Genomic DNA, 17782 nt, shown 5'->3' on the forward strand with positions numbered 1-17782 from the left:
AGGCCCATCTCTGCAGGTATTACCCACAGAAATAAAAACATACAGATAATATAGGGACTGAAAGCAGATAAAAGTTGGTGAACTTGAAATTAGCATCTCGCTTATTTAGCAAGCATGAGCTCAACTTAGTCAATATACAAACGCACAGTAGAAGTTGACTGCATAGTTGGAGGAAATAGAGGACAATAGAGGCCATCTCCCTGACCTACTAATCGAAGCTACAGCTGCTGTTTGACCTAGAGGGTAACATATAAAGTTAGGTTGAAAAAAGACACACGTTCAACATTTTAATTCTATACAAAACCTGCTAGTTGACAGGTTTTATATAGACTTAAAAGGTTGAACTTGATGGGTAGCCAGTGACACCACAATATAAGAATAGCCATGTTTCCGGAGGGGCAAGAAAGTACCAAACTTTGAATTATAAACCACAATATTACAAAATTCTTCACGTGGCCTGTATGAAAATCATAAAATAGTGAATACTACCTTTCCTCATTACCTTTGTTCTTTGTATGCAGCTACTAGTACTCAATTTACACTATTTATTTCCCCCCCCCCTTCAGTTGCATCTCAGTATATACAAACTGGTGACTCTTTAAAGGAGCACTAAATACTAAAAGTTAATATGGCTAAAAATATTATATGTTTTATACTGAGCTTATTCCATCAGCCTAAAGTTCAGCATCTCAATAGCAGCAATGATCCAGAACTTCAAACTTGTTACAGGGGCTCACCATCTTGGAAAGTATGTGTGACACTCACATGCTCTATGAGCTCTGAGCAGCTGTTGAGAAGCTAAATGTAGAGGTTACCACAAATTATCAAGCAGAAAATTAGGTTGTTCTGTAATATAAGCTGATGTTGTTACAGGACTGGTTATTAAATTATGAAGCTAGTTGCAGTGGTTTCTGTGTTGCCATGTAATAATTATCTTTATTAATTACTAATCAACCTTATATTGTGACATTTATATTTTATGTGTACTGTATATTTTTAGTCAGTCCCTAAGCTCAGGTAAGTGACAGCAGCACAGAGCATGTGCAGTGAATCAACAGAAAAGAAGATGGGAGAGATACTGGGGCATCTTTACAGATCTTCCCTGCTAAAGGTCTGTGGTTGCCTTCCACTGGTACAGAAGCCCAAAACATAATGCACAACATTTCTAGCCTACTTTTTAGTTAAACTTTAGTTCTCTTTTAATAATCATTGCACTTATTTTAGACAGCAGTGGTTGACTAACCTAACTGTCCAAGAATGGGCAACATACTACTATTGAGAAGGCCAAGCCAAGTTAAAAGGGTTGGTTGGTTGGTTGGTTTCTATGCGTACAAGTTCATATGCAAACCACAGTAAACATTATGTTAATTCCCCTTTCCTTAAACCCTGAGGCACTGCCACATTAGCACCTAGGAAGAAGGAACTGGACCCTCCACACACAGTTTAAACTGAAAATCTGTATAGATTTTGAGTATGTATATAATGAATGGTCTTACTGATGTCATAGATTATTATGGTCCTCAACTCTAAAATAAAGGGTCTTAAAATAAAAAATATCCCAGTCCTAAACTGTCAACAAGTGAAATTACCCATAAAATAATAATTTTGTTGGTGCACATGAACTAAATACATTTAATGGTTCAAGGAATTTGGGTACATTGCAGCTGGTTTAGAGCAGTAAAAAAAATCTTTCATTGTTTAAAACAAATGTCAATAAAAACTATATTTCATAAACGGTTAATGTCCCTAACCTCTGTTAATAGAGTCGATTTTAAATATTATATTTTATAAGTGGAACCTCCCCAGCTTTGCTGTCATTTGGAGAAATTGCACAAAAGAAAAACTATACCCCCAAAATGAATACTTGAGCAACAGATAGTTTATATCAAATTAAGTGGCATATTAAAGAATCTTAAACTGGAATATATAATTAAGTAAATATTGCCCTTTTACGTCACCATTTCGTGATGGTCTCTGTGCTGCCTCAGATCACCTGACCAGAAATACTGCAGCTCTAACTGTAACAGGATGAAGTGTGGAAGCAAAAGACAGAACTCTGTCAGTTAATTGGCTTATGCGACCTAACATGTATGGTTTGTTTGGTTTGTTTGTGTGCACCGTGAATTATACGATCCCAGGGGCAGCCCTTATTTTTTTAAAATGCCAGTTTTCTATTTATGATTATCCAATGGCACCTACTAATAAAAAGTATATTATTATGAAAATGGTTTATTTACATGCAGCAGGATTTTACATATGAGCTGTTTTATGCAATATATTTTTATAGAGACATACATTATTTGAGGGGTATCGTTTTCCTTTAATACCAGCTATCAATATTCAAGTACCATCGAAGCTTAATTAGCTCAAGTCCTTTCCACTGACACTGTAAATATATGGTATATCTGCTGTAAAACAGGTTTAAATCCTTTATAGGATGTATCCCACTCCTCCCTTAAAATTGTGAATGCTAAAATTATGTGGATAAGTTATTTTAACAATATCAGTTTTGAATTATAAAGTAAAGTTAAAGTTTTACTAATTTAAATCAAAATGCTAGCATCCAATTCCTTTAAGTTAGTTAGGTATAGTACCAAATGGATTCATTTGAGTAAGTACATGTTATTAATGTAATATATTTATTTGTGTTACTCACATATACAATGTAATCACGTATAACAGTTTCCACTGGCAGCAAACCCTCTTGACGGAAAACTGAAGGATTCCACATAGCAGCTCGTGCAAGCATGACAGATGATGTTGATGTTGCAGAACGAAATGCATGTATATCTTGGAATTGCCGGATAAGCTCCTGTGATCCTCCACTGCATAATAGACAAAATACAGCACTGGTGAAGCATTTCAAAATTCTTCTATTTTTGCTAAATAAAAATAACATTGTAATAGTAATTTAGGTTAAAAAAAAATGCCCTTGTCCCTTTGGTCTAAATTAGTGCTGTCCAACTTCTATGGTACAGAGGGCCAGAATTTTTCTGGTCTACATGGTAAAGGGCTGATAATGGAAGCCAGTGTTAGCCACTGCCTGTTTTAGACCACACCCACTTTAAACCACACCCATGTTACCACAAGACCATGTCCACATTAATAGCACACCAAAAAACCAATGGTTGGTGCTCACTGCAGGGATGTCACGCATATGTGAAAAAAGTCATATTAAAGAGATACTGACACCAGAAATGAAACCATTTATCATCTATCATAGTATTGGCTTTGTTTGCTACTTATAATTTTGCCATAAAGTATTTGCTCAAAGCTTTTACATTGCCCATCTGACTCATCCACATGCCCTATATGTAATTTTTAATGTACATTCATATATTAAAAAGTATTTTTTTTAGCATAAGTATCACTAAGACGTACGCTTAAATCCATATGCCTCCTCCCCTGTGGCTAGCACAGCACCTCCAGCATATGATTAACAATTATCAAATGCTAACAAACCCCTAGAACAAATATCGGCTTATGTTCCACAGGCAGAGCGGGGCACACACAGGCAGAGTATGGCACACACAGGGAGCATAGGAATGGTAGTGTATGGCACACACAGAGTATGGCACACACAAGGAGAATATAGTAGGCAAAGTAAGGCACACACATGGAGCATAGGGCAGGCAGAGTATGACACACACAGGGTGCAAAGAGCAGGTAAAGTATGGTACACACAGGGAGCATAGGGCAGGCAGAGTATGGCACACACAAGGAGCATAGGAAAGCAGAACAGAGCAGGAGACAGGATAATTTATCAGGACCACTCTAAGATGTGCTACATACAGTGACACAGTGCTGGTGCCTCTTTAGCATTTTGAATAAGGTGTGAACACGCGAACAGTGTGGGCAGTCTCAGGTGTGAACAGTACAGGGCTTTAGGATGTGAACAATAGAGGTTTTCAGGGAAGTGTGAACAATGCAGGGGGGATTACATGTGTGAACAATACAGGGGATAATAACCTTATGGTTGTTATGATAGTTCTCTATTTCTATATTTCTCTGTATGTTTTGATGACAATATTGTAATTCTATATATTGATATTGGTCAAGTTTATGTATCTAGATATCTAAATCATTTGCCTTAGTCCTTACCTGGTCCTGAATCCAAAATGCTCCTTTTACCTTTGCTTCTGTTGGTTCCTCCTCCTCTGTTTACTTTACCCAGAGAATTTTTCCTTTAATCTTGTTAGGGGTTATCTAACCTTTTATTGACCACTAGACATCAGATACAGCTCCATTAACTATTTTACATACATCATATCCCCATATCAGAGTTGACATTTAGTTACTTTGGCCATTGGAACAACATTATGATCATTCCTATTACCCAGTATTGAGGCACACAATTATTTATATGTAGAACATATCAGCCTTGTTTAGTTGTCACAAAGATTGGGCTCTTGACACACTTTGTAGTATTGCTTTATATATTTTTTGCTTCTCACTATATATTAACAATTATGAGTTGTACAATATGCTTGGTTTGACATATAACCTAGTATGAGTCTTTATAACTTATATTTCGGCACTAAGCTTTAAAGTGCTGGCACATAAGACGAGGCTACCATTCAGCATGTCTGTATAACCCCTGTCACCTCCCCGTTCTTAGGGCGTTTAAGAGTGATGGGACAGCAGGCATGCTCCTAGTCATTAATGTTGATATTGGTAAGGTGCCATTCACCCTGTGGGGAGAGCTAGCTGGATGATACCACCTTGCTACAATTGGGGGTACCACTCTATCCTGCAAGTGTACTTGGTGAAATGCACATGTTTAACCATCTGTAGGGACCCTGCTAACAAGTTGCAGTTGATAGGGCTCACTAGGGCATTAATTGGGGGTGCAATAGTAGTCAGCAATGCAACCCACAAGTGCCTTTAACTGTCAAAAGCCACGGTAAGCCAGGTGAGCAATTGGGGAAAGGTGATAATAGATAAATATGGTGGTTGCTATGCGACCCTAACAACATTGTGCGGACGCTAGGGGTTCTTCCCTTTATGAAGCCCATACACCTCTGCAGGATATACCACCATTGTTTTATGATCAAGCAGCTCAGTGGGAATTGGCACATATTTGGTCTGGTAGCTATCGTATGACCTTATATCACTCTATGTAAACTTATTTAAATGTAATTAAAATAAACGTAATGTTTACATTTTATTTTGTTCTTTGGTGATTTGGCTAAACTAGGATGACGGAATCAGCAATTAAGCAATTAAGCAGTGATGATGGCTACTCTTCAGGGAAGAAAGTTCCTGTGTGGAACTGAAACGTCGGATTGAATAAACCTGCTCACTTTCTTGACATTATATCCTTGTCTTCAAATCCTTGGAGTGCTGTCCCACCCTGCACCTGTGTATATATATATATATATATATATATATATATATATATATATATATATATATATATATATATATATATAATGTTCAAAGTGGACCAGCACACCAAATCTTCAATCAAAAAAGGTTTATTTCAACATCACTCATGTGTCCAACGTTTCGGCCCACATTAGGGCCTTTATCAAGATAGCCTATCTTACAAACTTTAAAAAGCATGCCATATTTTAGAGTTAATAAAAAGGCTGGTTTTCTTGGCTTTCTTATCAGTGTTAATACTCACTTGGCAATCACAGGAATGGATACAGCCTGGGAAATAGCTTTGATAACATCACAATGAACAGGATGCTGCGGTCTTTCATCTTTACTCCTACGCAGACATAATAATATGTCAGAAGTTTGTAATACCACAGTGATTAGTAGCCCAGTAGTTAAGAGAAAAAAATCATCTAACAGTGATTAATGAGAACATATTTGCATGTTGTTGCAAATAGGAGCATTTTATAAAAAATAAAAAGATTCACTCTAGTGCCTACCAGTGCTGTACCTAGGAAAAAGCAGGCCCCAGCGCCTCAATTTTTCAATAATATCGTAGATTTTCAAATGGAGTTTCATGGGTCATTGTAGGACAATAACCTATTTATTCTTAAAGCATGCCAATATAACTTTTTCCTAAAGTATGGGATCAAAATAGTGCTTGACAGATAAACTAAAGTATGTAAACAACATTTATATTAAGCATTTTTTTCTTTTTCTATTGGCAGCAATAAAGGGGGTCACAAAGTTCCCCAGATGTGCAGCAACTATGCATGCACGTGCATTTCACAAAAGGTAGTGTAACCAAAAATGGACAATTTAGATTTTTGAAAGTTTTACATAACCTATGAGTTCCTTTTCACAACATTCTACTTTATTCTTCTTCAGTAAAAAGACACAAAACCCACAGCATTTTCTGGACCTCAAACTATCATAATCATTTATTATAAAATACCAATATATTTGGGTTGCTTTATCTGGAAATAAGCCCCTGTGAAGTGAAACAGGTTAGAGGGCACAAATAAATATTGAGGCATTTTCTCACAAAAATTAGACAAAATAACAGCCATGATATTTTCATTTTGGGGCCTATATAAAGTGCCAGGACACTGGTGTTCAAGGTAAACTCCCTCCTTTAATCACACCCCATCAGTGAGGTGATCGGGGGGCACTGAGCAGAGAGAGGCTGTGACAAGTGGGTTGAGGGACTACAGATGAGCAGCTATATGCTGTCACCAACACGAATCACATCAGCAATGGAGGATGATAGAGTCAAACTAATAGTAAGCAGACAGAAGTATGTGCCTTGCACCCTCCCCCCGTTGCACCCCAGACACGTCTCTTCTGCCTACCTTCACATGCCACATACTTTGGTAAATCTAAGCATTACAGGTATTAACCTGTTTAGTAGACCACAGACAGTGATCTTTAGAAATAAGCCAAATATCAAAAACAGTAGAAAAGAAACACAGGCTGAAACCCTTCAGACCCTCAAAGTTCCCTCTGATTAAAAAGTGATAAGATAAGAAGATATCTCCTATACAAAACAAAATGAGAACGACAGAGCCTTTCTAGCTCGTTACAGAAGCCTCCACACAAGAGTGCCGACACACCCGAAGATGGTGTCACAGCCTCTTCCCATGGGCCTTCTGACAACTCCACAGACTGGGCTGCAGCACTCACTCCACAGGAACAGCAGAATCTTTTTTAAGATATATGGCTATTCCTCTGTTTGGTCACTAGAGGACTCCAGCATGCTACAATAATGTTTACTAGGCTCTATATCCAAGTTTACTTAAATAGTCACAACTTTTTCAGACTATCAATAAGGCAGTGGCAATGTTACAGTCGCATATTATTGAGCTGGGCAGATGCAAATCACAATTGGAGAACAAAATGGGGGAGGTTGCCTACTGATAACACGTTGGTTGATAAAAGCCTTTCTAAATGATCTCCACTCGACACAACTTCATCTGGAGAACACTGAGAATAGAGATTGAAGGCAACATTTAAGGATCAGAAGTATACCTAATAGAATTTCTACAGAAGATTTGCACCTTTAATCTGCAGAATTTAATAAATGAGTACCCATGGTCCTCCTTGAGGAATGGTGCCTAGTTTTAGGTTGCAGCGACATATGCCCTGATCGCCTGAGGATGTTGTTTTACAATTATATTACTATACCAGTAAGGAGGCCATCATTCTGGCGACATATAACATGCCAAACATTTTCTACAGGAACTGCAGATTTAGCACCCTCAACATCAGCAAAACATTGCACTCTCAAAGGCCTAACAACCCAGCTGAGGGAGAAAGGCAATTTAATATAAATGGTTCATTTTAAACTCATCATTACCTTTAAATTACAATTTAAATGATCCAGATGACAATGTATAATTCACAAATGGATAGTAGCTATTGTCTGAGCTCTGGAGCTAATCATGAACCACCAGGAACAGCCTTCCCAGAAGATGGAACTGGAGTGGTTAACTTACAAGAAAAGCTGCAAACTCACATCTTCATGACCTCTTTGTTTCTCGTAAAGGGGTTGCTTATCTTTAAATTAAAAATCTCAGAATGACATTCTGAGACAATTTGCAATTGGTTTTCATTTTTTATTCTTTGTGGTTTTCAAGCTATTTGGCTTTTTATTCAGCATCTCTGCAGTTTGCAGAGATTACCCTAGCAACCATGCACCGATTTGAATAAGAGACTGAAATATGAATAGAAGAGAGCCTAAATAGGACAATGAGTAATAAAAATGTAGCAGTAACAATAAATGTGTAGCCTTACAGAGCATTTGTTTTTAGAAGTGACTCCCATTTGAAAGTGGGAAAGGGTCAGAAAAAGGCAAATAATTATACAACTATAAAAATAACTATACAGAATAAAGCTGCTTAGAATTGACCATTCTATAACATACTAAAAGTTAATTTAAAGGTGAACCACCCCTTTAAAAAGGCTTCCACAACATTGCCAATTTAATAAAGGACACTATCGAAACTATTAATTTTACGGATACTATCATCTGGCAAGATGACTACATCATAGGAACATGTGACGTTACCTCCCTCTACACCGTCATCGAACATCAGCTAGGGATAATGGCAGTGGATCAGTATCTGAAGGACGACACCTCCATGACAATATCACAACGGGAATTCATAATCAAAGGAATTGAATTCATTTTGAATAAAAATTACTTTTGGTTTGAGGGTGATCATTATTTACAAATTAAGGGGACCGCGATGGGAACAAGATTCGCTCCGAGTTATGCTAATCTGTTCATGGGACACTGGGAAAAACAATTTATCACACCATTGTTAAACCAAAAATATGGACTGTTACACTGGAAACGCTATATTGACGATTGCATGTTCATTTGGCAGGGCTCGGAAGGAGATTTAGCCCAATTCCTTGACTCACTCAATAACAATGCTTATAATATTAATTTCACCTCTACATATTCCAAAAGAAGTGTAAATTTCCTCGATTTAGTGATCACAGCAGAAAGCAACAAATTATACACTAGCTTATATCGTAAACCTACAGATAGTAATGGATTCATTCTGAACAGCAGCTGCCATCACAAGAAATGGCTAAACAATATCCCATTGAGTCAATTTAATAGGGTAAAAAGGAATTGTAGCAAACAGACGGACTACGAGAATGAATGCAAATTTTTGCAAAAACAATTTAAGGATAAGGGATACAAAGACCAAGTCGTTATTAAAGCAAAAAACGAATGTGACCAAAAAGATCGTAAGGATCGTAATGAACAAAAAGAAAAACCAAGAAAATGCATCTAATAAATTTATTCCATTTATCACCACATACAATCAGTCTAATAAACAGTTTCAACAAATTCTGAAAAAACATTGGCATATCCTGAGAAAAGACAAAGATCTATCGAAGGACCTATCCGACATACCAAGAATAATATATAAGAAACCCCAAACTTTGAAACAGATTTTAGCTCCAAGTTGCATACCAGTAAAACAACACAAAAATATAAAAACATTTTTTTCTCAGGATAACAACGGATTCTTTAGTTGCAAGAACTGTAAGGCTTGCAGAACCTGCAAACCAAAAGATAAGAAAATTTTCTCGTTTAAATCCAATGTAACAAATGAAAAATTTGATATTAAATGTTTCATTAACTGCAACAGTAGCAATGTCATTTATCTCCTAGAATGTCCCTGCAAACTGCAATACATAGGAAGAACAGGCAGAAATCTTAAAACACGAATACGTGAACATATTAATAATATTAGAAAAGGGGTCTCAACACACAGTGTATCAGCACATTTTAAATCCCACCACAATTCCGATCCTTCATTGCTAACCTTCACAGGAATCACCAAAAAAATGACACACTGGAGAGGCAGCAATATAATTAATCAGATATCCAGAGAAGAAACCTTTTGGATTCACAAGTTAAAAACTCTGACACCAAAAGGGTTAAATATAGAAATAGATCTTAAATGTTTTCTAACCGATTAATTCAAGATCGTATAGAACTTTTATTTTGACTGAAAATGGTGCTAATTGTTTTTATTGTACTAATTATGCAAATCTGTAAACCCACCCACCAACCTGTTAAATTGTGGCCAAGGGTGGGATGCAGGTAATTTGCCCCTGAAGAAGTATTCAAAGATACGAAACGCGTTGGGCCAGGAGCAACACAATAGCTCTGTAAAGTCTTTTATATATTTAATTATTTATTCCAATAAAAGTATTTATTTATTTCCCTGAAATGGGCTTGAATGTGTTAATGCCAAAAAAGGATTAGTGGAGACCAACCCTTCACCTGGAAGTGTGGAGAACAAGCTGAGCGCTATCCTTTGGAAGCTGAAAGAGGTTGATCCACTGCCTATTGCTCAACTTCATCTCCCAGCTCTACCTAACAAGATCGGCGAACCGGGGCGGCGAATACACCCGCAAGGACCGCTGCAGCATACCGCTACTCCCAGAGGACTGAATGCACTGTGATTATTCATCTTCCGGTAAGCGCAGAAATATTTAGTTTTTGCATTTAACATCAGCCGCTCTGCACTATTGTGAGCTTCTCCCCCGCCAGGCATGCAGTAGGGAGGGCCGTATACACCTGGATTAAGGAGCGATCACATATTTGAACTGTCTGATTATCGCCATCTCCATGTGAGTAAATCTGAGCGCATTAATATCCATTTATACAAAGGTTAATACACCATCTAGGCCTCTTCTTCCTTTCTAGGTAATTGCCATTCGAGAATACAGCGCACTAAATCTTTATTCACATTTATCCACAAGTGGGCCCACATTCTTGGTGCAGCTGTTCCCCCTCCCCCCTTCCCCTCATCTCCCAGCTAGCGCGGACTACAACTCCCAGCACCCAAACATTGCCAATTTGTCTCAGGATTTGCATTTGTTTGGATTACCCCCAGCAGGGCACCATTTTTGCTGGCTCTTATGACAACTCCTCTATCCAGCTAATAGAATTGCTCTGACTTTCAATTTAGTGACTACATTTTGCTGTTCATGCACTAGTTGTTTTTGTATGCTGAAGCTTTATTGTGTAGCTTGAGTGTTGCAGGCAAGACATGGGTCTTACAGTTTTCTTCTCTGTCTTTTTAACCCCCCTCTCTCACATATACTCCTCTGACTTGCACAAAAGAAATACCCCAGGGTAAACACATTACCTTTGCTAAACAATATGCACCAAATGACTTACTCAATACCGTTTTATTAGATTTTTTTTAAAAAAACATTAGAATACTGTGCTGATGGGCTAGTTATCTTGGAATGAGATTTCAGTCATGCAAGCTCCTATATAGATCTAGCTTTATGCCATATTCTTGGGAAGTATCTTGGAAGAATCAAGGATTCTAACATTATACCAGTAGTTTGGTCAGACTACAATTTATGGTTATTATCACTTCAGCTTACCTCTCCTCTACCTAAATGCAAAAAGAATCAATGATTCTTATTGCTAAATCCCCAAATTACTTTAACTTTATATCAACAAATTACAGAATATTTTTACACAATTGTACCACTGACACCAAACCACACATTTTAACCATTTTTATGGGGACACTTGATGTTGGGCTTGCAAGCTATAAAGCTTCGATTGGCAAAATTATAGCAGCTCACAAGATAACTGTGAGAGACACTCACCCTGGTGGTCTAGTAGGCCGGCGGGGACGCCCGCCACGCTTCTCCCCATCCTCTTCTGTGCCGGTTCCTTAGAGTGTGGCAAGCATCTTCTGTATTTATAGGGGCATTGGTGCTGGCGTAATGACGTCAGCACGCAATGGCGCCAAATTCAAAACTATTTAAAGGGGACTTGGCGTCCTGAGTTCCTGGGTGCTATCTTGTTTGCATCAGATTCCTGTTGGGACCCCTGCCTGCCTGATTATTCTGTCTTCTGTGATTCTGACTCCTGCCTGGTAATCGACTATTCTTAAATATGTATTCCAACCCATGCCTGTCTCACTCTTCTTGATTGATACCCTGGTTTTGACCCTTGCCTGACTCCGATTGTATTCCACCTGCACCGACCCGGCCTGTTTTTGACTACACTTTTTGCCTGCTCCTTGAACTGTGACCTTCTGCCCAAAGACTTTGCCAACGATTGTGCCCCTCTACTCGTCCAGAACCCTTAGCTTGGCTTCTGGTGAAGTGACTATTGGTCACAAAAACCATTAAGCTGTTCCCCTGTCTGCTTGCATGGTGTGTGTTTTAACAAGGAATAATAAAGTTTCTTCATTTTAACAAGTTTGGTTTGAAGATGCCCTCCACTCTATCAAGTTTGCTTCGCATCTGTATTTCCGCAGCCAGAGCAGCTTTGGACGGCGCATTCTAATAACAGGTTCATTTCAGCTTCGCTAAGTGCAGCGGCGGCGTTCACCCCCATGCTTCCTTAGCTTGGCTCCTCTCTTTATAAGACCTGTCGGCATCCAATTAGCGAGGGCTCCTCCCGAGGTGAAAGGCGGCTGTCAAAGATAGAAACAAGAGCCAAGACCAGGGAGCCTGGCATTGGTTCTGGATTTTGCATGCCGATCATGACAGTATAACGGGCCGCCAAGATAGACACCGAAGGTCATGCTGCTGCTGCTCCTCCCACTACTGAAGTGCTCCTCACCACTCTTCTACAGCACTTGGAGGTACAAGAGCAAAAGCAAGACTACCTGGTTCAAGGTCTGCATAACCTGTCTCGCAGATTGGACGTTACGCAACAGATGCCGAATCCTGCAGTTCAACCTCCTGTTGCCGCCCAAGAGGGTCCTTCTGCAGCAATAGGTAATGGCAGTAAAACCCACGAACCTAAAATCTCCTTACCCGATAAATTTAGTGAGGACAGGGCAAAATTCTATGTCTTCCAGGAGGCATGTAAATTATACCTTTGCTTTTTTCCTCACTCCTTTGCTACTGGAGAGGAGAAAGTGAGGTATGTAATGACCTTATTACAAGACGACCCACAAATTTGGGCGCTAAGGTTACCCCCCTCTGCCCGTTTTTTCCCTTGAATCTTTCTTTTGTATGTATTGTATGGCAATACTTTACGATGACCCGGATCGTGCTTCTTCAACCAATACCATGATTCATAAATTACGCCAGGGAAAAAGGGCCGTAGAGGAGTATTGCACTGAGTTCCGCCGGTGGTCTGTAGAGACTGGTTGGAACGATATGGCTCTTCATAGCCAATTCCGGCTTTCTGAGGCTGTAAAAGACTAGTAAAGTCTAGTAAATTACCCTCTATCTGCTAATTTGGATGATCTAATGTCTTTAGCCATCCAAGTCGATAGAAGACAAAGGTAGAAAAGGGCTGAAAAGGGTACTTCTTTTTCTGCTGGGTATACTTATGTTAAGCCTTCTAATCCCTCAGTGCCTCTGGAGGAACCCTTGCAATTGGGTATCACTGATCTTACTCCTGAGGAAAAGGCCTGCAGGCAGTCTCAGGGTCTGTGTATTTATTGTGGGTATAAGGGTCATTTTCTTAACCAGTGTCCTAAGAGGTTGAGAAGCCTAAATGGATGCTGCCTTCACAGTAAGGTATAATATTCCTCTAACATCCCTTATTCCTCCCATGAGAATCTTAGCCATTGACAAAAGCCCCTTGGGGTCAGGTTTAGTAACCAAAAAATCTGTGGCATTGTCCAACTTGCATTCTGAGGAGTTACCCTTCTATATAATTGAAAGTTCTTCATCTTCTCCTTTAATTTTAGGGTTACCATGGTTACAGGTACACAACCCCCATATTGACTGGGTAACTGGGGAGATTCCTGGCACTCAATACAATATCCGCTTGCACTCACTGGCCCTCCTTCGTTGATCCTGCTAGGTGCGCAGTCCTTAGGGGATACGGGGCAAGCCCCCGAAACGTTGTGCATTGTTTCACTGAATAAACACGTAGGGGTTAACCCCTTTGCAATTGCTATTGAGTGCCAGGACTCTCCATTTTTAGGAGATTGCCGTATCCCCTAAGGACTGCGCACCTAGCAGGATCAACGAAGGAGGGCCAGTGAGTGCAAGCGGATATTGTTTTGGACATTTAACTGGAGAGATTCTTCAGTGGGGTCTCAAATGATGGCAGTCAAATCTTTAGAGGGTTTACCTGCGGCTTACCCAGAGTTTTCTGATGTCTTCTCTAAAAAAGCCGCTGAAACATTACCCCCACATAGGCGTTATGACTGTCCAATTGACCTAATTCCAAGGTCTACTCCCCCTAGAGGGAGAACTTATCCTCTTTCATTGCCCAAAGCCCAGGCAATGAAAGATAATCTTGAAAGAGGTTTCGTTAGGCCCTCTAGTTCCCCTGCAGGTGCTGGGTTATTTTTTGTGGGCAAGAAGGATGGAGGTCTTCGCCCATGTATTGACTAATAAAGTTAAAAAAACTATATCCCCTTTCGCTGATTCTGAGTTGTTTGATCAGGTTAGGAATGCTACCATCTATAGTAAACTTGATCTTAGAGGTGCATATAAATTCATTCGTATCAGGGAAGGGGATGAGTGGAAAACGGCCGTTAACACCAAGGATGGCCACTACGAATACTAAGTCATGCATTTCGGTCTTTGAAATGCCCCCGCAGTGTTCCAGAAATTTGTCAATGACATCTTCCGGGACCTGCTTGGGTTATTCGTAGTGATATATCTTGACAATATTTTAATTTTCTCTTCTAACCTGGGTGACCATCACAAACATGTCTGGGAGGTCTTATCAGGCTAAGAAGGAATAACTTGAAAAATGCACTTTTGAGGTTTCTTCTGTCCAATTTTTGTGGTTTAATATTTCTGGTAAGGGTCTAGAAATGGATCCCAGGAAGGTTAAGGCTTTATTGGACTGGGCTCAGCCTCTTTCCTTACGTGCAACCCAAAGGTTCTTAGGTTTTGCTAATTACTATCGTCAATTTATTAAAAACTTTTCCTTGGTGGTGTCGCCAATTACGGATCTGACCAAGAAGGGTGCTGATCCAAGTATGTGGCCTCCTGATTCAAGCCTTTGAATATCTTAAAAAGGAGTTTGTATCTGCTTCCATTCTACATCACCCTGATACTACTCTTCCCTTTATTGTAGAGGTTGATGCTTCTGAAGTTGGGGCAGGGGCAGTCCTTTTTCAAAGGCATCCGATAACCAACAAGGTGCATCCATGTGCATTCTTCTCTAATAAATTCTCTTCTGCTGAGGCCAATTATGACATTGGTAATAAAGAATTGTTGGCTATCAAATGGGCCTTTGAGGAATGGCGACACCTATTGGAGGGGGCTAAACATACCATAATGGTCTTTACTGACCACAAAAATTTGCTTTACATTGAGTCTGCTAAACGGTTGAACCCTAGGCAGGCTACATGTGCTTTATTTTTTAACCGGTTAAATTTTTCCCTTACATTTAGGCCTGGTTCCAAGAATACTAAGGCAGATGAACTCTCTAAGAGTTTTGAGTCAAACATGTCTGAACCTATTGAGTGTGTTCCCATCATTCCCGGAGAGATGATTGTGGTGGTTTTGGGTTCAAATCTTGCCACCCTTTATCTCCAGCACAAACTTCTGCCCCAGTAGATACTCCTCCTGGGAGATTATTTGTGCCTGGAAATATATTTAACAGGTTCTTGGTGAAGCTCACAACTCAAAGATGGCGGGACATCCAGGTATATCTAAGACTTTTTTCTTTATTGTGTCGTAATGTGTGGTGGTCTTCCCTTAAACATTATGTCAAAAAATTTGTTAATTCTTGTGCAATCTGTCAAAGGTCAAAATCCTCCAGAAACCTGTCACAGGGATTGCTAAAGCCATTGCCTATTCCCGGTCCCATCTATCTATGGATTTTATTGTTGATCTTCCTCCATCTCAAGGGAAGACAGTAATTTGGGTTGTGGTGGATAGATTCAACAAGATGAGTCATTTTATTCCCCTCCAATCTGCTAAAACTCTGGCTGAATTATTTATTTCTAATATATTCAAGTTACATGGGTTCCCAGTCAATGTTGTTTCTGACAGAGGAGTACAATTTGTTTCCAAGTTCTGGCGAGCATTTTGCTCTTTGGTTGGGATTGATTTATCTTTCTCTACCGCATATCACCCCCAAACCAGTGGTCAGACTGAGAGGGTTTATCAGTCCCTTTAACAATTCTTAAGATGTTATGTTTCCAATAACCAATCTTTATGGGCTGAGCTGTTACCTTGTAATTTGTAATCCAAGAACTCCTTGACTCTCACCTTGTGCGGGGTAATTTGCAGTATTTAGTACAATTAAGACAATGGAAGGGTTACGGCCCTGAGGAGAATTCTTGGGTTCCTGTTTGTAATATTAGGGCTGTTCGTAACAGGAAACAATTCCATCTTAAGTTTCCGGTGGCCCCTCCTCAAGGGGGGAGTAATGTGAGAGACACTCACCCTGGTGGTCTAATGGGCGGGCGGGGACGCCCGCTGCGACATCGGTGGGAACGCCTGCCACGCTGCTCCCCATCCTCTTCTGTGCCGGTTCCTTAGTGAGCGCGCATCTCCTGTATTTATAGGCACATGCGCTGGCGTAATGACGTCAGCACGCAATGGCGCCAAATTCAAAACTATTTAAAGGGGACTTGGCGTCCTATTTATTGCCCGTTATAGGGGTAATCTCCTGTGAGTTCCTGTGTGCTATCTTGTTTGTATCTGATTCCTGTTGTGACCCCTGCCTGCCTGATTATTCTGTCTTCTGTGATTCTGACCTCTGGCTGTTAATCGACTATTCTAAAATCTGTCTGACTCTTCTTGATTTATACCCTGGTTTTGACCCTTGCCTGTCTGACTCCGATTGTATTGGGCCTGCACTGACCTGGCCTGGTTTTGACTACGCTGTCTGCCTGCTCCTTGAACAGTGGCCTTCTGCCCAAAGACTTTGCTAACGATTGTGCCCCTCTGTTCATCCAGAACCCTTAGCTTGGCAATTCTCTTTATAAGACCTGGCGGCATCCAATTAGCCGAGGGCTCCTCCCAAGGTGAAAGGCGGCTGTTAAAGGCAGAAACAAGAGCCGACACCAGGGAGCCTATCATTGTTTCTGGATTTTGGGTGCAGATCGTGACAATAACTCAATGCTTAAACAGCCTGGGCTGGAAAAGTAACCCCAATTTAATTAGTGATAGCCAAGGTTTAAATGAGAATCTGCTGATTAAAAGCTGTGTGAAGTGGAGAAATCTTCAAAATGGACTAAACATAAATTCCATGCTTTTTCAAATAAAGCATCTACCCAGTTTGCTTAAAGGCTCAGTTTAGACAAACAGGGTCCCTGCTATCTTCTATATTTGATGAGTATGGCCAACTCATAACAACCCCCACTGTTATTTCAGACATCTTTCAGACTTATTATGCTACATAATATAACCGGGCCTTTCTCTAGACTTATGAAGCTGCCATACTGATTTAAATGGATTGACGCTACACCAAATTGACCCATTTGAATCCTCTTTATGGGGACACTTGACCCAGTTGGACTTGCAAGCTAAAAAGCCTAGACTGGCAAACTCCCAGCAACTCACAAGACAACATCAGTGCATTAACAGCATGGGCTGGAAACATAACCACACTTTACTTAACAATATACAAATCTTAAACGGGAAATTGTTGATTTACAACTGTCTGAAGCTGAGAAATCTTTAAAATGGACTAAACAATTCAATGCTTTCTCAAATAAGCTCTACCCAGTTAATAAAAAGGTTCCATCTAGACAAATAGGGCCCCCCAATATCTTCTATATTTTAAAAGTTGCCAACTCATAACATGCAAAATTTGCCAGTGCTCTGTTTGCCTTTAAAAATAATTACAAAAAATGATGTATGTTAATTGGCTGGGGATAGAAAGCTCCTTGCTTTTTCCGTATAGCCCCTGAGTTAAGGGGAAGTGCACCATGGTCTTATTACTCAGTCACATGTTTACTGA

The 17782-nt window shown here is 39.8% G+C and overlaps 1 protein-coding gene across 7 annotated transcripts in view; it reads right to left on the reverse strand.

Moving 5' to 3' along the window:
- dus2.L (dihydrouridine synthase 2 L homeolog) overlaps positions 1-17782 on the reverse strand; it is a 254007-nt gene that overhangs the window by 80889 nt on the left and 155336 nt on the right. For all 7 annotated transcript variants that reach the window (XM_041590114.1, XM_041590115.1, XM_041590112.1 and 4 more), the window contains 2 exons: positions 5630-5716; positions 2657-2825 (listed from right to left, as the gene is read on the reverse strand). In XM_041590114.1, coding sequence (XP_041446048.1) covers positions 2657-2825; positions 5630-5716 — 256 coding nt within the window. The remainder of the gene's footprint in view (positions 1-2656; positions 2826-5629; positions 5717-17782) is intronic.

The sequence above is a fragment of the Xenopus laevis genome, chromosome 4L (assembly GCF_017654675.1).
Source record: "Xenopus laevis strain J_2021 chromosome 4L, Xenopus_laevis_v10.1, whole genome shotgun sequence".
NCBI lineage: Eukaryota > Metazoa > Chordata > Amphibia > Anura > Pipidae > Xenopus > Xenopus laevis.